Source organism: Protomyctophum parallelum, assembly GCF_964188405.1.
Source record: "Protomyctophum parallelum genome assembly, chromosome: 3".
Lineage (NCBI taxonomy): Eukaryota > Metazoa > Chordata > Actinopteri > Myctophiformes > Myctophidae > Protomyctophum > Protomyctophum parallelum.
In genome coordinates this window covers 49,036,438-49,061,955 of record NC_139698.1, presented here as the reverse complement: position 1 = coordinate 49,061,955, position 25,518 = coordinate 49,036,438, and the positions used below count along the sequence as shown (strand labels likewise).

Here is a 25,518-nt window from a genome sequence, read left to right as displayed (position 1 = left end):
ACACTCTGGGCTCCATCTTGTGCCACCCTTATCCATTATCCCTTTTCCCTAAACTTATTTGCCCTTTTTTACTATTTTGAAAATAGTTCAACTAGCCGATCTACATCTACAGGTTGTGAGCTTGCAGATAAGCTATTCTAAAAGGTTTTTTTTTAAATAGTAAAAAAAATGGCAAATAGGATTAGGGATAAGGGTTAAAGAGGGCAGAACTGGACAAGGAATAAGTTATATTTTTTGTCAGTTGAGAGAAAGTGTTTCAAAAGTGTCAAATTACAATAACAACTAAATCATAATAACACTCAACAAGCATTACTGCTTGAGCTGTAATGCAGCTTTAAACAAAATTGCAGACAGTGGCACTGGTACATATCTGAACTCATCTTCTCCTCCCACAGTGCGTGTCAACCACATTAATCCCCATAGCCGACATGCACTGGCATGGCCTTTCTCAGCTTCAATGACGTTTTTCATACCAATCGTTGCATAGAAGCGTCATGGTTTTGTTATGTGTACACACCCATGGTACTGTGCCAAGAGAACTCACAAATCAAGACAAACGTGCACGCACACGCAGTCAAGTTGTCTATACCGATGTTAACCATCTCAAACCCTCACCCTAACCTAACCTCCCACGGGACAGCACACCTAAACCTAACCTAACCCTTAACGCACCCCGGCCCTCACCAACCTTATGTCTAACCAAAAGCCACTTCCAATGTGATTGAACTAGCCATTTTGTTTCTTAACTTTGTGTCTTATATCTTTATGGGTCCAAGCCGTGCCGGTCTGTCTCTGCCCCAAAAAGCAATAATTTCAAACCCACAAAACGTATATATATATATTTGTCTCTTTCCTTTAGTTATTTTAATCCATTGGATGATATGTCCCAATCGCTCAACAAAGGTGTGGCATGCAGCACCAGGAGAGTGTGACCCAACTTAATGTGTTTTAAGAGTCTGTTTAATTATTTAATAATTTCGTTTTATGAAGGTTTAATTAATACTGTGAATTAATTGCACTATAGCAAAGTGTAACATGCAGTGAGGACGGAACGTTTGTTCTAGCCCAGGTTCTCTGGGGTCCCAATATAAGGAGCGCAGCTTCCGGTTCCCCTCAGTTACATTGTGGAAAGAAAAGCAACACTAATTTCTCCGTCTTTATCCCTGTTTATTCAGGTTCAGTTTCATTAATGAGGTACTCGGCAGCAGTGTTGTTTTTGGCAGCAATTTTTGATTTTAGTTTTAGTCATATAGTCTTTTGAATAGTTTTCCTTTAGTTTTAGTCACATTTTAGTCACCAGGAATGTCTTAGTGTTAGTGTAGTTTTAGTCGACTAAATGTCATAAGATTTTAGTCGACTAAATCTACAGATGATTTAGTCGACTAAAATGTATTTTGGCCGGCCTTGATGCTGTTGTAATGACTGATTTTACACTTGCTGAAAATAGCCGATCTACAAGCTCACAACGCGTCGCACTGCAACACGTTGTAAGCTTGCAGATCGCTTGTAGATGCAACCAAAGTGTAAAATGACTTCTACTGGATCTCGTGTCCACTAGTCCCTTCCTATAGCATTTTTAGTCTAGTTTTTATTTGTCGACGAAATTGTCACTATATTTAGTCTTAGTTTTAGTCATCGTAGCTTAGTTTTAATTTAGTTTCCATTTAGTTTTCACCATTGGAAAAAGGTAGTCGACGAACATTTTTCGTCTTAGTTTTAGTCAACGAAGACAACACTGCTCAGCAGCCTTGAGACCCGTAACAGAGGCTTGTCATGTCAGCTGTCAATCACGCAACTCAATGAAGGCCAATAAGAAGACGATTTATTGGACTGTAAAACAATATGCCAATTTTGACCTATTTTGTTTTTCTTGCAAATATTTGATGCTGCTGCTTTAGACCAGCAGAGACCCACAGCTAGAGCATATACCCTGCTCTACGCCAAGGACTGTCTAAAGAGGACGGGACGCGAAGACCGTAAGGGCGCCGCCATGTTGCTCACATGGTGCTCCATGGAAGGACAGAAACATGCGCAATGGGCTTTATGCAGCCAACACTTCCACGTTCAGCTTCCTTTGGTCTCTAAACTGCGCATGTTTCTGTCCTTCCATGGAGCACCATGTGAGTCAACATGGCGGCGCCCTTACGGTCTTCGCGTCCCGTCCTCTTTAGACAGTCCTTGCTCTACGCAGCAGGGTATGGCAGCATCCTGGGTCCTAAGGCCTTCAGGAGGCTGAAACCCTGTACTGGCATAAGCCAGTTGGATAAATGGCACAAATGGCACAAATAAATACCCATACCCTTTCTGAAGGGAGATGTCTTGGTCATGTACAGTCTGAATATTTCATATCTTTTGTCAGGTGTACGCAGACAACAAGTGTGACTCAGCCTTTTTACACATTACCAAATCTAACCAGACAAGGAAGGTAAAAAAAAAATATATATATATATACAAGGAACAAGGAACAAGGAACTGAAAAACTATACTCTGGGAAAATCGAAACAATAAATTAAATTAAGGACAGTTCCGTGAGTGCTGGTATTCCCTTGTTTAACAGGTTCTTCCCAGACAGATAAAAGCCAGGGGAAGAGGTTGGTTCTCTATGCCATTCGTAGCAGGAGAAGTGAGACGACAAGGTGACTGTCTGTAAGTATCAATGAAGTAAAATAGTTTTCCTTTATGATTTGTTTTGTACTTACTACTGTTCTTGCTTTTATCATGTTGAATTGCATTATGTATACACTGTATATAAAAGTAATTTGACATGATTTAAGTAAATAGTTAAGGTGCTACAGTATGTACAGTAAGTGATTTGTTTGTAAAATAAATTAATTAATTAAGATTTCATACCAAGAGGCATTGACATTGACAAGAACGAAAACTAAGGGCATTTTATCGATCATTTCAGTTAGTTTTGTAACACACTATACAGTTAGTTATCATGTATTTTATTTTTTATTCTAGTTTTCATTTAGTTCAGTTAACAATTTAATTTATGTTTTTATTTTTTACTATAAATTTCAGTTTTCGCTTTTAGTTAACTATAATAATATCGCTTATATTCCAATATCTCATTTGATTGATCAGTTGAAACACTTTTAAACCCATTTTTCACACAGAAAAATTATTTTATAGATAGCCCACTATGTCTAATGAGTATAGAATTTTACTTCATAGTGTCTGAGCCATAGACTGTAAAAAATATGGACAAAGCGTTCCCCGGGTCTAACATGAACGTAAAATGAAGCTTGTCAGTCCTTGAATTGTAAGTCGCCATCTTTCTAGATCCGTTTGGGCCCAGCTGGCCATTGGCTGGCCCAGACAACGAGGCGGGACTGCCCCCCCTTCTTCTTAGTTGGTTTTTATTTTGACTCGAGTGGGAGGGGAATCCCGATCATAGACTGTAACAGTAGCCACACCCTTCAGAACATGCAACTTTATGGTAATTTATTTTATAAATGGGACCATAATTTTTCCAAAAAGAATATTATGACATTAGAAATTAGACTTTAAACTAGTGACTGGAAGCAGAAAGTATTCATGAGCATGTTTAATCATACAGTGATTAATACAGTAATACAGTCTAGGTGAAGTTGGGCCCAAATACATGGACTTCTATGGGGCTATGGGTTTTTTTTGGGCCACAACAGGCCATTATATGAACTTTCAGGAAATCCCGATTTCCTGAAAATATCTGTCTGACTGCCCCCCTGGTCTGAGCAAATAGACTCTATTATGGCTCAGACACTATGAAGTAAAATTCACCATTCATTGTCAAATTCACTTCACAAATTATACATGCGAATGATGCGAGAAGTCTGTCTTTATAGACGTCATAATGAATATGGCGATTTGTCTAACTAACTAACACAAGTCTTGCTCTTATCTAGAGCTCTGCAGAGAGACCGTATACGTCTTCTGTCTCTGATAACAGAGTTATGTCTCTTCTGTTTATATGCTTTGTCACCAGCAGCGGAGAGCAAGATTTCCTGTCTGTGACAGGGCTGTTAACTCTCACTGTGGTAGTCAGACTGTACAACACAACACACACACAAAAGGCCTTTTATCATAAGGCACAAAATGTTTAAAGATGGAGTGCCAGGGTTAAGAGCATAAAGAAATAACCGTATCCAGTTAATAGTAGGCCTATATCTATAGCTTGCATTTCTGAAAGTGAAGTGATTTGTGAAGTGAAGTGATTTGTACACGTGTACGTGGTGCACGTGGCCACGACATTATTAGAGAAACACGTATTTGTGCCCGTAGTTTACAGAGGCTGCGTTGGGTGGACATATAAACGCCAAAATCCACATCCTGCTGCTATAAGTGCTTCTCTAAAACAGCCCTGTTAGAAAGGACAGTTCCGGGTTCAGGAGTCTCCAGCTGGTGTGGATCTATAGAGTCACTATATAGACGACTGGCTCCCAAACCCTTTTCATGTCAAGGACCCCCAAATTGACACTAATCAGCCCCGTGGACCCCCATTTGAATAGATATGCCTGCAGGGACCCCTCATAAGAGAAGATTTTTACGGCAGTGATTCTCAACCCATTTCATTTCAAGGACCCCCAGTTTGACATTAGGCTACGGAGCCCCATTTAATGGCATTTTTATTTCCCTATTTTCCCTATATTTCCCAAATGGACACGCAAAAGGTCCATTTGTACACTTGTACACAGAGTTACAGACCCATAAGGGTCCATTTGTACACTTGTACACAGAGTTACAGACCCATAAGGGTCCATTTGTACACTTGTACACAGAGTTACAGACCCATAAGGGTCCATTTGTACACAGAGTTACAGACCCATAAGGGTCCATTTGGTATATCATGTAGCTGGGGGGGGACCCCCCTAGAACTCCCTCAAGGACCCCCTATAGGGGTCCCTGGACCCCACCTTGGGAACCACTGCATAGGCAGGGTTTCTCAAATATGTAAAATTGCTTTATTGTTATGTTACTGTATGTGTGTCTGTGTTGTAGCCTGTTGTTGTTGTTGTTGTTATTGTTGTGCATGGTGATGTTTACAGTTGTTTTAAGCCTTCAGGCTTCATTGTACAAGTACACCCCCTGGACATGACGCTAGTATGTCTCAGGGACTTACCCCCCAATCCAACCCTTGATGTGTCAAGCAGGGAGGCACTGGGTCCCATTTTTACAGTCTTTGGTATGACCCGGCTGGGGATTGAACCCCAGCCGGACACTCGATTATAGCATAATTGCCTAAGTGATATTTTTAAGGTTTTCAGGAAAGAATAAATAAGAAATCACTATCTGCCGTCATCTAGGTAGGACGTAGGCAATCATGAGACCACCCCCCCCCCCCCTAATTCACGTCCATCCGTTCATTTATATCTGCCTAACTCTAATCTCCTTTGATGAATTGAAAATGGAGGATCCTTAATGTAAACAAGTCTTTTTCTGGTTTTATCCTCTTGGCAGATTGTGTACTGACCTGTATACAGGGCTTAAAGCCAAAAAGAATCCCAAGACTGATAATTACCATCACCACAACACCACTATCTCCTGACATCTGGAACCATATCACCACAACACCACTATCTCCTGACACCTCTGATCACCACTGGTACACTATCTACGTGGAACTCAGGTATATATAAACTTTATTACAGGCTCGTGGCCCACAAGGTAAGACAGTACATCACATATACGAGAATACAAATACATTTAAAAATAAACAGTACATTTAACCCAGCCCCACAGGTTACTACTATAGGCGAGGCACTTATGCCAGTGTCCTCTGATGGTAGACGTGTACCTTACAGAACTACGGCCTGGGTCTGTCATCTGTCCAATGAGTCCATTCAGTGAGCGATCCAGCCTGCTCATGAATTTGAATGTCAGGTTCAATGAACAGAAAAGCCCACTGGCTCTAGTGCTCCTGGGGTTTTTTAACAGGATTTGAAGACAGTCATTATAGGCTACTTGCAGTTTGCGTAAGCTCTCCTTCTTATACTTCACCCACAGTGGAGCTGTGTAGAGAGGGGTGCAATAATCTCTAAAGAGGTTTACCTTAACATCCGTAGTACAATGATGACATTTACGGACCAACACGTTGGCTTGTACATATAGCATTCTCCTCTGTCTAAACATGTCCTCGTCATCCTCTAAGGTATCTGTTATGATATGCCCAAGATATTTTGTCATTTTGGACACACCCATAATTTGACCAGACAGATGAAAGGCAGGTACAGGGCACGGTGTCACAGTTGGTAGTGCTGTCGCCTCACAGCTAGAAGGTCCTGGGTTCGATTCCCGCTCGGGGCACTGTGGGTGCTGGCGGCGTGTTTCCTCCTCCGCGCGGCGTCATCAGTGCCCATACCCGAAGGCGGGGGTTGGCGAACGGGCCTTTCTGTGTGGAGTTTGCATGTTCTCCCCGTGTCCCCTAGGGTAGGTACCCTCACAAAAACATGCAGTAATCCTAGTCTCTAAACTGCCTCCCCCTAGCCAGCCGGGAAAATTGTGGGATAAAAAATATTAAAAAAAAAAAAAAAAAAAAAGATGAAAGGCAGGAAACTTAAGTTCCAGATCTTCTTTAGTTCTACATATGAGTATCATGCTCTTCTTGGCATTATACTGAATATCAACGTCAATACCGTCATTTGTACAAATATTGAGTAGCTGTTGGAACCCACTGCTACTTGGGGAAAGTATGGCAAGGTCATCCGCGTACATAAAATGATTAATAAGGCTATCACCCCGTATGTTTAGGGCTGTCACCATTACACATTTAAGTTGGCGATTAATTGTCACACAAATAATTGCTATCAGCAATCTAATTGTGTTTTTGGCATTGGAAATTGGAACGTTACATAATGAAAAAGTGCACAGTGCAAAGATATGACAAATAACTGAAATATACCAAGAAATCACTGGCATTTTTTATACATTTTATACATTAAAAAAGGTACTACAAATAGTGGAAATAGCAGATCTACAAGCTTACAATGGTCATCAAGTGATGCATTATAAGCTTGTAGATCTGCTATTTCCGCTTTTGTTATGTATGAACATCTTTCGACATGGAAACGATTATGACAAAACAATTGCGATTATCAAATAATACAGGTATGCATATAAGCGATCTACAAACTCACTATACGTGTCGATGTAGATTTTAACAATTTAAAATGTTTTTCAAAATAGATTGTCTAAAATGTTTAAGAAGGTCCCCCTCACTGTATATTTTACTTTTTCCCCCCAATCAATAATAATAATAAAACTTTATTTGTATAGCACCTTTCATGACATGAAATGCAGCTCAAAGTGCTTTACAGAACAATGGAGAATAAAAAATAAAAAGCAAGGCAACGACATTAAAAAACAAGCAGTAATGCAATACAGTGAGAACATGAGTAACAAAAAATAAAAGATCAATTAAAAGCAATGTTGTAGAAGTGGGTCTTGAGCTGTGCTTTAAAAATGTCTACAGAGGCTGCCTGACGAAGGTACAGTGGGAGCTTGTTCCATGCCGACGGCCCGTAGAAGCAAAAAGCTGCTTCCCCGTATTTTTTAGTTGCCATTTTTTTAGGCAAAGCGAGCAGGCCAGCAGTGGAAGACCTTAGGGGGCAGTTTAGGACATATTTAGGCAGGCAGTCATGTAGGTAGGAAGGTGCGAGACCATTGAGAGCTTTATAGACAAGTAAAATAATTTTAAAATCAATCCTAAAAACAACCGGAAGCCAGTGCAGTGAAGCGAGTGAGTATTATGTTCTCTCATCTTAGTTCTAGTTAAAACTCTGGGCTGCTGCATTTTGGACAAGTTTCAATCTGTCAGTTGTTTTCTTAGGCAGTCCAGAAAAAAGTGCATTGCAGTAATCAAGCCGAGAAAAAACAAAGGCGTGGATTAGCATTTTTGCATCGTCTAAAGACAAATAGGCTCTGATTCGTGCAATATTTCTAAGGTGAAAAAAGGCAATCTTGGTAACATGATTAATAATGTGTGAATTAAAATTCAAGGTGCGGTCTCTGTCTCTCTCTCTAGGTCGTCCTCAGACGAGCCCTCCATCGCTGCTTCCAGTCATCCCGGTTCTCCATACATCGGTCCGGCTTGCTGGTGCTTTGCGCTCCTCCCTCCTGACATCTTTCATTCCACTGGACATTGTTGGGATCGTGTAGAGGCAGAGACATGTTTTCAGTGAAGAATCTAGCTGTTATATTTTCTCTTATTCTTTTACAACAGGTTCTCTTTTGTCGGTCCAGACCTTACTTTCCTAAGTTTCCTAAGTTTCCTAAGTTTCCTAAGTTTCCGTGTTCCGATCGGTACAGTGTTAAAACAGGTTTTATCTATAGCTTCACTTGCCCAGACGGGAGATTAAAAATCGGCAGGACCATCAGGAAAATAGAAGACAGACTTAATGAACACAAGAGAAACGGCTGCATACTACAAAACTCCGACATTAACTACTACAGATGCGACGATATAATTCTGGCGGAGAAGAATATCCTCAACAATTCAACGATTCTGAATGCGCGAGTGCCGAGTCCATCCTCACAGAAGCTCACAGAATGGCTGGACAACATGAAGGTCACCTTTTCTTATCTTCAAGAGGTCATCAAAGATGTAGTTGCGAAAGTAAATAAATTAGGAGGATTCAAAAGATGTACTAAAACGCTTACTCACTTAAACAAGTTCGAAGATTTGTAAATTGTTCAACTTGCTGATCTACATTGACATGTTGCTTGTAGATTGGCTATTTGAACTATTGTAAAATGTGGGTGGCAAAAGAGTTTAGGGATATGTGGGGTAAGGTAAGATAGGGCCCCTATAGGCCCTAATGATATGTGGGATACGGTGAAGATAGGGCCCCTATAGGCCCTATAATGATATGTGGGGTAAGGTGAAGATAGGGCCCCTATAGGCCCTATAATGATATGTGGGGTAAGATGAAGATAGGGCCCCTATAGGCCCTAATGATATGTGGGATACGGTGAAGATAGGGCCCCTATATGCCCTATAATGATATGTGGGGTAAGGTAAGATAGGGCCCCTATAGGCCCTATAATGATATGTGGGGTAAGGTAAGATAGGGCCCCTATAGGCCCTATAATGATATGTGGGGTAAGGTAAGATAGGGCCCCTATACCCATGTAGGCCCTAATGATATGTGGGGTAAGGTAAGATAGGGCCCCTATATGCCCTAATGATATGTGGGATACGGTGAAGATAGGGCCCCTATAGGCCCTAATGATATGTGGGGTAAGGTAAGATAGGGCCCCTATATGCCCTATAATGATATGTGGGGTAAGGTAAGATAGGGCCCCTATAGGCCCTAATGATATGTGGGGTAAGGTGAAGATAGGGCCCCTATATGCCCTAATGATATGTGGGGTAAGATAGGGCCCCTATAGGCCCTAATGATATGTGGGGTAAGGTAAGATAGGGCCCCTATAGGCCCTATAATGATATGTGGGGTAAGGTAAGATAGGGCCCCTATAGGCCCTAATGATATGTGGGGTAAGGTGAAGATAGGGCCCCTATAGGCCCTAATGATATGTGGGGTAAGGTAAGATAGGGCCCCTATAGGCCCTATAATGATATGTGGGGTAAGGTAAGATAGGGCCCCTATAGGCCCTAATGATATGTGGGATACGGTGAAGATAGGGCCCCTATAGGCCCTAATGATATGTGGGGTAAGATAGGGCCCCTATAGGCCCTATAATGATATGTGGGGTAAGGTGAAGATAGGGCCCCTATATGCGCTAATGATATGTGGGGTAAGGTGAAGATAGGGCCCCTATAGGCCCTAATGATATGTGGGGTAAGGTGAAGATAGGGCCGCTATATGCCCTAATGATATGTGGGGTAAGGTGAAGATAGGGCCCCTATATGCCCTAATGATATGTGGGGTAAGGTGAAGATAGGGCCCCTATATGCCCTAATGATATGTGGGGTAAGGTGAAGATAGGGCCCCTATATGCCCTAATGATATGTGGGATACGGTGAAGATAGGGCCCCTATAGGCCCTAATGATATGTGGGGTAAGGTGAAGATAGGGCCCCTATAGGCCCTAATGATATGTGGGATACGGTGAAGATTTGTAACAGGTTGATTCTCAGGCCCACAGAAGGTGCACTTTCTGCTGTGACATGTGAATCTAATTATGCTTGTGTTTATCTATGCAGAGATGCTGTAATTGGGAAGCTGCCTTGGTTGCCTGAAGAGAGCTCTGATTGATTGCTTTAGGGGGAGCATCTTGGGTGTTGCTAAATGCTTTGTGATTCGCTGGCTGCTTAGCCAGGGGGTGGAGTCAGGAGTCTATATAAAGGGGAAATGGTTCAGTAGAGAGTGGGCTGCCTTGGGGAGAGGTTGACACCAGTACCGCTCTGTTCAGGTTATGTTTTGTTTGTTTGAGTTTTTCTTTTCTTCAGTTAATTATTCACTCATGTTGTCCAGGCCTGGAACTTATTAAACTTTATCTTTCACCTGCAAGTCCGCCTCATGTCCAGTATGTCATTTTTAAGGTTTTATTACTGACAAACAGCCGATCCACAATCCCACTTGGTAACAATTGGCATAATATTCAGAGCTGTTTGATTAATCTGTGTAAATGGGAGATGGAACTGGGAATTGTCCTGTAGGCCTATTTACCATCATCATACCTACTGTCCAGTCTGTGATATATGTATAGCCTGGCTAATAACCCAGACTCAAATCGGCATTTATTTTTTGCCAACGGCTGATTCGGTCTGGCTTATTAGCCAGGCTATGATACAGTGGCGTGCACAGATAGACACTAGGGGATGCTAGAGCACCCCCTGCCCTTTTGGCAATGTGCTCTAAATGTTTCCTTAATTTGTAGTGTGTGGACCATGTTGACATTAATCAATTCTTGTTAAAAACGCTACTATATTATTTAGGCCCCCACAATCTAAAGCTATGTTTCTATGTCAGTGATTCTTCGAAAATAGCAGACCGACAAGCTTCACTTGAGCACCTGCCCCTCTAAATGTCTGTGCACGCCACTGCTATGATATATATGCCCAATCCATCCTATCAATATCATGTGTGATGCATGCATGCCGCTAATGTTGTAAAATCTGCATATTGTGGAGAGTTTCTGATGTCTATCCTCAAACCCAGTGGCGTGCACAGACATTTAGAGGGGCAGGTGCTCAAGTGAAAAAAAGGGCACCTTGTGCAGCACATTTTGGGGCGGGAACCCATTTTGGTGCTTTAGCTATTGAAAAATAGCATTGATTGATTGATTGAAATATTTATTAACAGTTTGTAGAATTTACAGTACATTTTAAGCACAAACTCAATACAAAGAGTGAGTGAGTGGACGACCCAATTAAGCATTACACTTGTTTACAACAGGGTCCACATTGTTCAATTCATCAAAACATTTAAAGACATACAACCATTTAGAGACATACAAATAGACATTTCTATGTAGCTAAAGAACAGAACAGGAATTCATCATATGGGAAGCAAAAAAGGGAAAATATACAAGCACTGGGAAAATATACAGTGAGGGAAATGGGGTGGGGGGGTGGGGGGGATTCAGATTTTACAGAGGCCAGTTTCGAATTGCAGCCATCCGTAGGTGCCCTTTGAGAGCGGTTTTGAAGGAGTCAAGGGATTCACATGTCTTAATGACTGTTGGTAGGGCGTTCCACATTTTGGTGGCATAGGAGCGAAAAGAATTTAGTCCCTTGTTTGTGCCGAATCTGGGTTGTACATGGTTTGTTGCACTCCCTCTGGTGTTGTGGGTGTGGACTTCGTTTACATTAAGGAAGTATTTAGACAGGTACATGGGTATCTTGGTGGTGTATTGAATCTTGTGGACCAGACCCATTGCAAGATGCTGTACTCTGTCGACGACCCTAAGCCATCCCAGCCTGTCAAAGTGGGCAGGGGTGAGGTGGGTTCGGGGGGTGAGGCCAAGTAGGAGCCTGACCAGTTTGTTTTGGGAGGTCTGGAGCCTTGTTTTAAGGGCCTTTGAGGTGCTGTGGTACCAAGAGGTGGATGCATAGTCAAAGAAACCTTGTACGAGGGCTCCTGTTAAGGTCTTCAAGGTGTTTTTGCTGACCAGTGAGGAGATCCTGTAAAGGAATCTTGTTCTTTGATTGACTTTTTTGATTACGTTGGTGGCCATTTTATCACCGGAAAGATTAGCCTCCAGGATGGAACCTAGGTAGGTAATTTGATCTTTTCGTGTGATAATATTGTCACCCGGACTCTAACCAAGAAGCCATCTGCCTTGCTGAGTTTACTATTTGATCCGAAGAGGATGGATTCAGTTTTTCCCAGGTGTAAGGATAGTTTGTTATCAGCGAGCCAGGTGCAGATTCTACCGAGTTCAGAGCTGAGGGTCTTTTCAACCTGCAGTTTGTTCCTGTCCGAGACCAGCAGTGCTGAGTCATCTGCGAACAGGAACAAGTTGCAGTCACAAGCTGAAGTCATGTCGTTAACATAAATTAGGAACAGTAAAGGCCCTAGTATGCTTCCTTGTGGGACACCACAGCTCACTGGGAGGGGAGGGGACAGTGTTCCGTTCACCTCCACCATCTGTTCTCTCCCCTCCAGGTAGGATTGCATCCAGCTCACTGATGTGCTATCAAAACCAATAGCTTTAAGCTTGTTAACCAGTATGGAGTGGTTCACGGTGTCAAAAGCCTTTTGGAGGTCCAGCATGACCATGCCGCAGTATTTTCCAGCATCCACCTCGTGTTTGATGTGATCGCTCAAATAGAGGAGGCATGTGTCAGTGGAGTGGGATGTTCTGAAACCAGATTGGAACTCGTACAGCAATTTATTAGTGGCAAGATACTTTTCAACCTGTTCATAGACTATTTTTTCCATCACTTTCGAGATGGAGCTTAGAATAGAAATAGGGCGGTAGTTGCCGGGTTCTAATTTACTCCCTTTTTTGTACAAGGGGGTTACTTTGGCCAGTTTAAAATCTTGGGGGACCTGTCCCTGTTTGATGGAGAGGTTAACTATGTGGGTGATGACTGGAGCTATGGAAAAGGCTGAGTCTCTGAGAAATTTGGAGGGAATATTGTCATGGCCAGTGGCCTTGTGGGGTTGGAGGGCACTCAGTTTTTTAAGTACCTCCTTGGTTGTTACCATTGCCATTTTAAAATCATCTTTACAAACACCAAGCAGATCTACAAGCTCATAGCGCGCCACCGAGTGGCGCGCTACGAGCTTGTAGGTCTGCTATTTTTGTTTAATCGAAGAACCACTGACATAGAAACATAGCTTTAGATTGTGTGGGGGCCTAAATAATATAGTAGAAGCGTTTTTTATCAAGATTTGATCAATGTCACCGCATGGTCCACACACTACAAATTAAGAAAAAAAAAAGTGTCTATCTGTGCACGCCCCTGAGCAGGAATCAACATGCAGCCTAACTCTTTGAGACCACTCGATCATAGCATAATTGCCTAAGTAATATTTTTAAGGTTTTCAGGAAAGAATAAATAAGAAATCACTATCTGCCGTCTATAGGTAGGACCATTGTTTCCCCCCTAATTCACGTTCATCCGTTCATCATCATTTATATCTGCCTAACTCTAATCTCCTTTGATGAATTGAAAATGGAGGATCCTTATGTTAACAAGTCTTTTCTGGTTTTATCCTCTTGGCAGATTGTGTACTGACCTGCACTTAATTTATTTATTTTAATCTACATATTTATGCATTTATTTTGTAGCGGCCCTCGATAGTTGAAATGATGATAAAGATCGATGTGGTCTCAACGGGTGTTTATTTTGTTACGACACCGTGAAAACTATAAAAGGACAGAAGCACTGTTATGATCACATCAAACAATTTCATAGCTTTCACTCAACAATAAAAGCTGTGCATTAAGTTCATCACTTCAATATTACAACTAACAATAAAATGGTTATTTCATAGCAATTATAATACAGTGATAAAATAAATCAGTCCACTTCAATACATGACCAATAAAATAGCAGAAAGGGAAAATGTCAAAATGCACAGTAACCAAATATCATACACCAAAACATACCAGAAACAAATACAATTAATTAAGTCCCAAACAAATCATAAATGAGACCCCAAACCAAAACAAACAAACAATCATGTACCTCACTCCGCTTTAGTCTGCTTATCAAGGGCGCTAAAGGGCTGCATGAACCAGTTGAACCTCAGGGTACATCATCAAACAGTCACAGGTAGGCCTACACGAAACATAGTGTGACAGGCGCTGCAGAACAATATAAACAACTTCAGTCATTCAGTCAACTGTTCACTAAAACTGCAAGTTACAGGCAACCTTACTTTGAGTACAAAGGTGCATGATGCATATAAATACCTTGCTGTGCAGTGTAACAAAGTCACAAACAAACAAATGCTGGGGTGTGTCTCTTTCCCTCTGTCACTGACTCAGTGTGTGAGTGTGAGAATGGAGTGTGTGAAGCTAGCAGCCTCAGCTAAGTGTGGTGTGGTAACAGGAAGTTTCAAAGTAAAAGTGAACCGAAATACAGGAAGCTTCAAAATAAGATGAACAAAATAAGAAAAGTAAATAACAAATTAACTTCAATTTAGGAAATGATTGAAGTTCAAAGAACTAGTATCCCGGCAGTTACATATTTATTTATATAATCTCTCTCTGCAGCCCTCATTGTGAAAAGTAGAACAACACTGCCCCCTGCAGACCAGTGCTTGCCATTAGTTCTTATTGTTCAGCTATCAGTTGAAAATACCTATAGGTCTACATTACAAACTGACAAATTCATGTTTTGATATTATGTCAAATTAAACATGATTAACGTATTTAAAATCGAATTTAACATTTAACAAGACTTCCTTGTTCAGGCTATTTATCTCTTTGCTTTTTAGCAAAGAGAAAAAGTGTACAGCATTTGTGATTTGATGGGATCTGCGGACAGCCTCTATGTTTGACCACAATTCTCTGTGATTCAGTATAGCTTTAACAAAATGTTTTATGGAAATAAATGCCATATCTGTTATCCAGGGTGTTGTTAATTAATGCAGCCTACGTGTCAATGTCTGTGATAATTTGCTTTTAAATTATCAAACAAAAATAAGAAAACGGTGAAAATAGCTCAATGTTAGAAATATGACTACAGTAAAGTTTTTCTGACCACTATTCCTGACTTTGGTAATATTGGGGCAATGGGGGTTGCATTCGCTACAACACTGCATCTACTCCATGAGGGGATAAAGGAGATGACAGAAGATTCTAAAGCCGTGCTTCTACAATGGGTAGTTTCAGACCAGAAATCGGACTGATCAAAGATGCCTTCAAACTGTATTGGCATTTTATCCTTGACATTTGCCACATTTTCAAAACCAAACAAACGGTTTAGCTGGTAGAACTTGATCCTCCAAAAGCTGCCTTGGTGATTTTCTGAGGAGCACTTCTTCTAGTTTATGTTGTTGAGCAGACTCCCTCAGGGCTCTATACTGTCTTTTCTGTTTTCGCTCTACATTAAATATCTTTGCTGTTATATCTATTTTTTGTGCAATGTTTCCCCAGAATACGGATGCTGGGGTACTGAAACAGAAGTTACTGTAGGTAGGCATATGTTATTTCAATAGATGGTAAAGTATGGGTTTGTTTCAGATACCCCGTCCAGGACAGGCTTCAGACACGCCTCTTCAGGAGACTTGGCTCAGATCTGAATCCATTTGAATTGGCGTTAGGAACCAAAATCAAACCTGAATTTAAAAAACAATCTGATGAATTGAAATTAATACATAGGACCACAATGGAAACCCCAGGACTTTGTTTTATCCTTTTAGCCCAAATGTCTGACTGTACCTCGTGCTGTTTACATTTCTATCTAATAAAGTCAATCAATATTCTTTTTGTTTTACTAGGCTCCGCAACCCTTAGTAGAATAACAATTATTTGAAAACACAAGATATACAATCTTTCACAGACTTTATTGTCGCCGACTCATCACCAGGACAGAGAATCTTCAGGCATACACAACCACTTGTCTGTATAGCACTGTTCCCTTCTTTGAAAACAAAAACAAATGACAAACAGAACATTATGTACAAAAATAATAGTGTCAAAAACAAAACAAAAGACAATCATACAGGACAAAACAGTATTAATGCTTAATGGTGGAGAACTGGTATAAATAGTGAGAGAGTTACAGTATCGATTTGAGCTTTCATAACGCTTGACAACAAAGCTGTGGCTGAACATATCGGTTCAGGAGAACATTTGTCATGATAAGGAATCCAGTAGCACCTCTCTGTTTCTCTGTGACATTGCATCATGCCATCCATCTACTGAGGGGAGCCCTCTCCTAGTGTTTCACATGAATTAATGGAGTCCATTAACTCCATGCAGTGCAAAAAGAAAAGGAAAACACTATCTACATAACACGCAACAGATAAAGTAACAGTCGCCTTGAAAATGATACAAAACAAAGAAATACTGATAAGTCTTGTGAAATGTCATTTTTCTTTCATACATCTCTCACCAGGAGAATGTGACTCTTCCACTTCAACTGTCCCTTTCCATTATGATTCTCGTCACAATATAATTTTCTATATTGTTTCCTTGTCCCATTTACTTTTGCTATGTCATGACCGATTAAAAATATATACTTTTCTTTTAATCAAACTCCAGCTCTGATTGGCTGATACAATCATCCAAGCAGGGGAGTTGCCTACAATAAAAACTTAACAGACCAGCAACATTTGCACAACATACATTTCATATCAAAATGTAATTAAATACTCCTTAATTACATATTAGTCCTTCATTCCAATGATGGGTTCCACGGGAAAGCAGTTAGCCAGTCATGTCGTCAACTCATAATAGTAGCAGGAACTGAAGACTGGTAAAGCATGATTTACACTTTGTCCAAAAACGGTGTTGTATGCTGAAAATAGCCGAGCTACAAGCACACGTGTCGCATCACAACATGCTGTGAGTTCGGAGATCTGCTATTTCTGGCGTATTTCACCACTGTACAAGTATACATTATGCATACCAAAGAAGTAATCCTTCGATTGTTACAAAAAGGCCTAATAAGTGTTAAGTCCCTCTCTAAGCTGCACTGCACAATACAAAACACAAGTTTTAAGTGTAAGCATGTTGACTCACAGACAAGGCAAGAAGTGAAGGCAGATGGGCAGAAGAAACAAATGTAACATCAAACATATAACACAGCATGTGGAGGAATATGCAAAAATATACTCAGGCCTTTGAGCCAGCATAACATTAGACACGTAGCCTAGAAGCCTGCCATATATTAAGTTAGTTAGAATCACTCATGTCTACAATATAAAAACCACCTGACGAACAAGTTTGAATTTTCTTTTCTTCTACACAATCAAATGTTGCACAAGAGGCAGAACCGATCTTGTTCTCAATGGCAATTTTGATTGTCACTTCTGGGGGGTATAAAGCACAAGTTGGTTCCAAAGTAAGCAGGTTTTTCCTCACCACCTCCATTGGTCATTGCAAAAGAAATACAAATATTGACAGTCCAGCAAAAGTCTTTCTGTGTGGCCGGCTGTCGAGTGCGCTTATACCTCTTAGTGAACACAGACAGGTTGCAATGTTGATACGTATAGCCGTTGTAGTGCATTCTAGTGATTAGCTGGCTTGGTCATGTGAAGCGTTGAAACGATAGCAATACATAATACAATAAAGGACACTCAGCAATTAATTATACAGTGTATGTACAGGTATGTTCAGGATGCTGACCGTAACTGGCTCTTAAATTACTTTATTCTTTTGGCCTTTTTTTTTTCCTGTGACGTGCACCAGTGCTTCTCTCAAACTTGTTCTGTGATTCCTTTACCACTGATTATTTTTGTCATTCTCTTTATGTCCCTCCTTTGTCCCCCTACATGGCCATAGTGGTGAGGTGTTGGTGGCCCAGCAGGCCCTTACGCCCGGCGCCTGCCCCTGGATGCCCTCCTCCGTTCCCGTGACCGCAGTATTCCTGCAGATTCTGCCGCAAGGTGACCAGCGCAGAGCCCAGACAGGCCCGGTTTGGTGCCAGAATGCCTCCGGGTAGCTGGATGAGGACGGTAGCTACCCCGGCCATGCCGTCATCTGTGGGCTCAAGAGTGATGGGTCCCACCTTGAAGGAGGAGTAGGAGAAGCCCATGAGCTGAGAGAGGAAAGGGTCGGAGCGGCAGAAGTGCTGGTAGCCGCTGTGTGTGGACGGGTGGTGGTGGTGTGAGGCTGGGGCTCCGGTGGCAGTGCTGGCGTAGTGGTGGGTGTTCAGGTAGTGCAGAGGAAGGTGCTGCCCGCTGTTGCCCCCTCCGCCCAGGGTGAGGTGGTGGAGGTGGTGGCCGGCATTGGGGCCGGAGCCCGGGTCATGTTTGTAGGAGACCTGGCCCGCCCTGCCCCTCTGGCCCACCACCATGCCCCCCAGCTTGCCGGTGCGGGCGTGGGCGAGTGACACAGTGCTGCCCCCTACCCCTCCGCCCGTTGAGGGCAGGTAGATGAGCTGCAGCTCCTCGGGCTCCAAGTAGACCGTGAGCTTGGCGAAGGGCCTGGAAGCCATCTTGGTCATCTCCTGGATGTGACGCCGCTGCTCCCGGCGGAAGTCCAGGAACTGCTTGACCTTCCAGAGGAGGACGCAGACCGAGAGGAAGAGAAAGAAACAGGAGAAAAAGACAGAGAAGAAGACAAAGAGGTCGATGTGGGCCTGGTCCTGGCGCAGGAACAGTAGACCCTGGGACTCTCCCTGTGCCTCGTCGGTGCCCACTCCTCTCAAGGCGATGTAGAAGCGACTGGACTTGAGTGAGTGGACCTCATGGGGAAAGGTGATGACCACACGGTCCATGACACCACGGACAATCAGCACCGTCTGGGGTTTCCACACCGTGATGTAGGAGATGAGACCCTCGGCTCGCTCCTCCCGCACCTTCCTCTCCACTCCCGGAGGCTTGGCCTGCAGCAGCATGGAGTTGCTGGCGAGCATGGGACTCCCGAGGTTGGAGGTTGAGGCGTTGGCGTACACCTTCATGGGGGAGGGAGGCGTTTCCTTGTCCACCCCGCCCGCCGCTCCGCGGGCCGCGGACTCGTCTTCGATCTTGATGGTGTGAACGCCCGACTGGCGGTCGACCTCCACGATGAAGGTGTCGTGAGAGTTGGACACGTACACCTCCACTTCCCCGAAAGTCACATCGATCGTGACACGGATGTCCACGTTGGTGAACTTGGGCTGGGCAGAGAAGAAGACGGTGCGTCCTCTGGGCAGGTTGCGGATGGTCGGGTCATGGAAGCAGTTGGTCTGGGACGTCGGGTCGAAGCAGCACTCGTTGTCCACGTTGAACTGCCGGTAGCACTGGCGCCCGTTAACCGGTGTGCCGTTGAAGGAGTCTTTGCACTTGGCGCACTAGATTTGCAAATGAGATGGAGCAAAGTATTTATATGACTGTAGTTGGTAAAGAAAGAAATACATGCTCCCAATTTAAGGTTTTGAAAGACTACTTTCATGCAAGGAAGAAGGTCAGTAGACCGAAAGCTTGCCAAAAATAAACTGATTGTGCGCAGATCTGAGTGTGCGGAGCTTCCCTTTATTTTTCCTCATGCAAGGAACCAATAAAATATGAATAAGGAATAATAACTAAGGAATACAGTTAAAATGACGATGGCCAATACCTTTATATAACATTTAAATGTAATTATGAGGACATAAAGAGTGCACTGATGTTTGTTGTAATGTAAGTGGATGACAGGAAGTGCCTACCTGTTGTCTGTAGCAGTCTTTCCTGTCACTCTGAGGGCTACTAAGGCAGGAGGAGGTCTCTGTGTTGTTCTGACAGGGACAGCCAGTACCGTCATGTTCATTACATGTGTCTGCATGGCCGTTACACTGACACCTGGCGGCAGGGGGACCAAAGAAACATTTAAATGGAATCACTTTCATATTTGATTGACAGAAATGCACAATACATGACCATATATTTGTTATTTGTGCATAATATCTGTCAAAACGATACATCATCATCATCATAACCTTTATTTAAACTACAACTAAGTACAATTGAGGGGCAGGTCCTCATTTTCAATGTAGTCGAAATACAAAACCCAAAATCAGCAATATACATTTAAATACAACAATAGCAAATATATGAATCGGAAGACAGAAAGTACTCAGAACTATAACAGAATTAATTAAAACAGTTACATTGTTGAACAAAAGTGCTAGAAATAATTTCCCTGAATTGACCTAAGGAAGGCAGTGATCAGATTTTTAGGGACTTCTGGAGCTCGCTCCAATCAAATGGAGCACTGACAGAGAAAGCTGCTTTGCCTAGCTCTGAGTTAGCAAATGGAACTGATAGGGACTTGGATTCTGATCCAACATAAAGTATAAATGTAAGAGGTGACCATTCCTGAGATGGCTTTGGAAAATAGACAGATACCAGTGCTTGTCCCACCTCTCAGACAGAGAGGACAAGCCTGCGTTCCCATAGTGTACAATGATGGGTACACAATATCTCAAGAGCGCTTCTATTTATAAAAGTGGATAAATGTGGATATCCTAGCTAGAGATTTTCCTCAGAGACAGTTTTCTCTTACTTCACTGAAACTTAATAAAACTGTAAGTGATCCAATATTGTCCTGAAGTAAAAAGGTAAGCTTAAACCCACTTTTTAATGTGGATACAGATTTGGAATACTTGCTACAGCTATACAATGATTATCAACAATAGTTTTTCTTTTAATGAAGCTACTGTTGAGACTTTCTGTACTGAATTGGAGTAGGAGTCCTGGCGGCAGCCATTCACCTCTTTTTGTTTTTCCATAACAAAGCTATCTAATGTCTCATTCTTCCCAAGCAGAAAACAACACTCACTTGTCACATTTCCCCTGCAGCAGGAAGTAGCCGCTGAGGCAGCTCTCACACTTGTCTCCCACACTGTTGTTCTGGCAACTCACACACACAGCGTTTTCTTCCGTGGGACCCTCTGACACCCAGTTTTGGATCTTATAAACATATAGAGAAACGCACAACCATAAGCAATCAATATTCTCAAGTGTCGGTTTTCTGCATGCTGTGCATTATAGTACACCTGAGCCTATAGTACACTAGCCTGAGCTAACGTGTTAGGTTTCTGGTCTAGAGGGGCGGGTCGCGGCTCAGATTTGCGCACGCCCTGATTGGATCTCATCGATCTGTCCGTCACCCCCGGCCCCTCCTCTCCCCCTAGTGCAGCGCTACGTCACATCAAGGAAGGGTTGACTCCCACTTTTAGACCAGAGCGGCCAATGCGTTCCTCCAGGCTTTCAATTTTTGCACCAACAAAAATGAAAGCCTGGTACCGAGGCTAATAGTACACCAACAAGTCTTTTCACTAGGAAACGGCAGCTCTACAAGCTGTGACGCATAGTGAGCTTGTAGATCTGCTATCTTTGTTGAATGTAATATAATACATAATACATAACATAACATAATACAATACAATTCAGGGGTGCCGTAGATGAAAAGGTTATTTCCAGGGGAGATCTGAGCCACACATGTTTGAGAACCACTGTATTAGAAGCAGGAGGTTCTTGTATGTCAAACTGTGGTCCAAGAGACAGAGGGTAGACTTTAGTAACCACGAAGATGCAAGACACTCACACTTATGGGGTCCAGGGGGTAGAGGTGTAGGTTATCCACGGCTTTCTTGTGCTCGTCCCGTGACAGACATATGCCACTGTTCCCCCTGCAAAACTCCCGACAGGGACGACATGTGCCCCCGCCCTTGGCAGAGCCCACAAATAGAGGCTTACATTTCTCACAGTGTTTACCCTGGAACAGAAAGAGAAGGACAGATTCAGTCAGACTAGGGGCCAGTTAGTTAATATATTGTCTAGCTGTTTTTGTGTGTCCATATTAGTTCCAAGTTCATGTTTTCCTATAATGATAGACCCAGATTCAAAGTACCAGTAATAACAATGTGGCTCAAAGACATTTAATTTCAAAACAAACTAAAAAGGAAGGCAGAAAAGACGAAGAAAAACAGGGCTGACATCCTGATCCAAATACAACACAATAGGCAACTGACTGATAATGAGTAATGACAATACAATAAGTGAAAATAGAACTGATACGTGAGTCCACAACAAACGCACTGCACTGTGTGAAATCAATAGATCCCTCTGTCTACTCACAATAGTGTTGTTGTGGCACTCCAGGCAGACGTCTGGTTTGTTGACCCCGGCACAGTTGCTGTGTTTGTTGCAGCTGCACTGAGAGGAACAGTTCTCCCCGACGAAGCCAAAGTGACACTGGCACACCCCCGGGGAGACACACGTGCCGTTCACACAGCCCTGGGCGCACACCGGCTCACACTGTCCCAGCACACTGAGCGGAGGGAAGTGGGGGGAAACAAAAAGGACAAACACAAAGGTATCTAGGGTCAACATTGTTTCACAGGGTTAAGTCGATCGTCATTTCAAAATAAATCCTAACAGGAGTGATGTCAGACCCTAACGTGCATCTTATCATCGTACATCATCATGACGCAAAATAGACACTTCTCAGACACTATGACGTGAAATTCTCCATTCATTATCAATGGGAATTTGTTTGTTTAAGGCGAAGTTTGGGGACGGTAACCAAAAGCTGGATGTAGGAGGGGCTAGCGCCCCTCAATAATTTGAAATAAATATTATAATTTCCTATGAATAATTACGAATTATAGTCTCACATAGCCAGACGATCGGAGATCTCTGCCTGCTGATGATATTGAAATGCCTACTGATGATATTGAAATGCAATGTAGTTGCTAGAACTGGGTGGAAACAATTCATAAATTAGAAAAGAAATGGCATTGCAGAAACAAAGCAACGGGTGAGTCAATAGGTTTGTTCCCGTTCTCTCTCAACAATTAATTCCAGACATCACCACCAGACAATCTTCCGTCTCCAACTATAAAAAGGCCTAGTAAGAATAGAACCGGCAGAAAGTCATGTGAATATGGGCCAGATTTAGCATGTCAGGATTAAGAGTAAGAATGACGAGTCCTATTATAGAAGGAATGTTCACTGATTATAATGACAAGAGAGCTGGGGTTCCATTGTATTTGGTGAATAAAGCGATTGTGACATTAAGGCGTGAGCTTACCTGCTGAGTATGTAGCCCTGTTTGCAGGTGCAGTGGTAGCCCTGGGGCAGGTCATGACAGTCCTGTGTGCTGTTGCAGTGGTGGTGGCCGTTGGCACACTCGTCTTCCTCTGGACAGTGGAGGAAAGACCAGCTGCTGTTCCTCAGAGGACACACTCCATCGCTCACACCTGGAAATGAGAATGTCAATTACAGTGTCCCTTTCAAATCTCAAAACTCAGGAGGACTCGTGGCTTATTTCACGCACCGTCAAGTCCTCCCTGCAGGCAGCGGCCGGCCCCGTTGCCTCCACGGGAGGCGCACCAGCCGCACTGGGGCCTGGCGATGCAGTGGGAGCACTGGGTGAGCTGGGAGCACTGCGGTGAGCAGGAGTCGCCGCCAGAGAGAAGGCGCCCACACTGGCCTGCCTCACAGCGCAGTGGCACGAAGGACGGACTCATACACTACAACACACAGGAGACATGTCATGTAATCTTACATCACTAAACCTTCAATTATCACTTTGACATATGGTTATTTTGCTGTTGCACTCATTATCAAGCCCTACAACGGCATCGACTGAATACCCCAAATGCTCTTGACACTTGGTTAATTGCAGAGGACATCTTTCATCGTGTGTGGAAATACACAGTGATAAATACCAAATTATTAGTATTATCAAATAGAAAAGGAAGTGAAGAGTTGTGTACAAATTAGAAAATTTATATACCTGCTGCAAAGCCATGCTCCACACACAGTGCTGCCAGCCCCCATCAGAGCCTCGGGAGCCCAGGCAGAGGGTGCAGTTGTGGAGGCTGTGGCAGGGTGGAGGGCATGGCAGAGGTGGGGAGGATTCCACCTGCATTGGGGAAACGTTGAGCAAGGCGTAGCTGAAACACGTCCAGTCGTAGGTGGGGTTCACACTCAGGATGCGCCTGGTCTCGCCTGGATGTATGCAAGTACAGTCGAGGAGTCATTGTAAGCAGCTCTGGCCATAAGAACGTTGATAGTCGTTCAGGAAATTTGTGTTATGGTAACAAAGGGTACATTTGATAGGGTACCTGTACGTTTGAACTGGCGAGTCCACATGCATTTGCCTGAGGCGGTGCATTTGGGGCAGTCGGAGGCTTCACAGCTGGTCTCAGTACAGTTGCTGGACAGGAAGATCTCTCTCTGGTTGATGCGACAGTCGTGCTCTGATGTACAGCTGACTGAACTGCTGATACAGGCCCCCTCTGGACAGTTGGTGCACCACTTGCACTGCAAGGCAGGCTGGAGAGCCAAGACAGAAAAAACAACCGCAACACTTTAGTTTTCAGTTTATAGTCGTCTGTCTTTACTCCTCATTGCTGTGTATGGACACAATGTTATTTAGTAACATGCTCATGTTTAAACTTTTCATTGGTTAAATATTCATTTAAATAAAAACGTTTTCATTTTGAAAACAGCTGTACAAGCCAATGCCTGACTACCACAAACGGTGCAAAATATGACAAACCAATTTGCAAGTCAGAATTAACATTTGATCTAAAAGCATTGGCCTTCCCCTGTAACTTGTTACAAGTTAAAAAAGGCTATATATAGAGAACTCTGGTCCCAGTGGCACGGTGTGACTGTGCTACCTGAGCTGGACTGGAGAAGGTCCTGGGGTGTCTGGCCAGACATTCACTGCAGGTTTTCAATCTGCGACACTGGTCTGGTTGTCGAGGTGTCGGGGAGCATGGAGAGAGACCGGTAGAACAACCCATTCTGCCAGAGAAGGAGGAGATTTTAGAATAGTCTTATTCTATTTTATCTTTATTAATCAAGGCCAGCTGAAATTGACTTCATAACAGTATGATGTTAATAAATAGATTCACTATATACTGTACACATGGATTCAGATAAATGAATTGCAAATAAAAGAAACTGGACAGACATCCCAATCTTATGCAAAACTGGCAAATAGTACAAGATGACCAGCAACAAATGAACAGCTACGTACTAGTGACTGGTTGAAGCGAACTGTCGAACAAAGGTTGAAAGACCAGTTTTTGCAAAAGTGGCAAAGTGAACTCAATAGTATGACATCTATAAATTGGGTGCTTTTCTGAAAAATGTTCTTCCACTGTTCAAATAGTGAAAGCCTTTCGATATGTCTATATGTATATTGTGTATTGTAATGTATACTTTTTATTCTATACTTTTATGAATCTGTGCTCCATACCATGTGATCATGGTCGTGAGTTAAATAAATGATGATGAGTTTCTTGCAACAGACGTTTAGACTCCCACAAATTTTAAATGCTTCCAGCCAACAGTGTCAAGTGTCAAGACTTGTACTTAGCGTTCAGTTTACTTTAGCACAGGATCGCATACACAAATATGGTGCATTGCACTGCCACATACATAATTAGTCTAGGGAAGAAACATTCCCTGGGTTAAACCATTATCCTCAGGGTTTTACACGTCTGAAATTAAATGAGTAGAAAACT

At 42.8% G+C, this 25,518-nt stretch overlaps 1 protein-coding gene across 2 annotated transcripts in view; it reads right to left on the bottom strand.

Annotated features, from left to right (window-relative positions):
* Nucleotides 1-15,907: 15,907 nt before the first annotated feature.
* Nucleotides 15,908-25,518, bottom strand: part of megf8 (multiple EGF-like-domains 8) — a 30,191-nt gene continuing 20,580 nt past the window's right edge. For both annotated transcript variants that reach the window (XM_083760439.1, XM_083760440.1), the window contains exons 35-44: nt 24,667-24,793; nt 24,106-24,316; nt 23,775-23,989; nt 23,313-23,508; nt 23,067-23,235; nt 22,112-22,304; nt 21,579-21,749; nt 20,811-20,941; nt 19,699-19,831; nt 15,908-19,344 (exon numbers count right to left, since the gene is read on the bottom strand). In XM_083760439.1, coding sequence (XP_083616565.1) covers nt 17,839-19,344; nt 19,699-19,831; nt 20,811-20,941; nt 21,579-21,749; nt 22,112-22,304; nt 23,067-23,235; nt 23,313-23,508; nt 23,775-23,989; nt 24,106-24,316; nt 24,667-24,793 — 3,052 coding nt within the window. In that variant the 3' untranslated portion in view covers nt 15,908-17,838. The remainder of the gene's footprint in view (nt 19,345-19,698; nt 19,832-20,810; nt 20,942-21,578; nt 21,750-22,111; nt 22,305-23,066; nt 23,236-23,312; nt 23,509-23,774; nt 23,990-24,105; nt 24,317-24,666; nt 24,794-25,518) is intronic.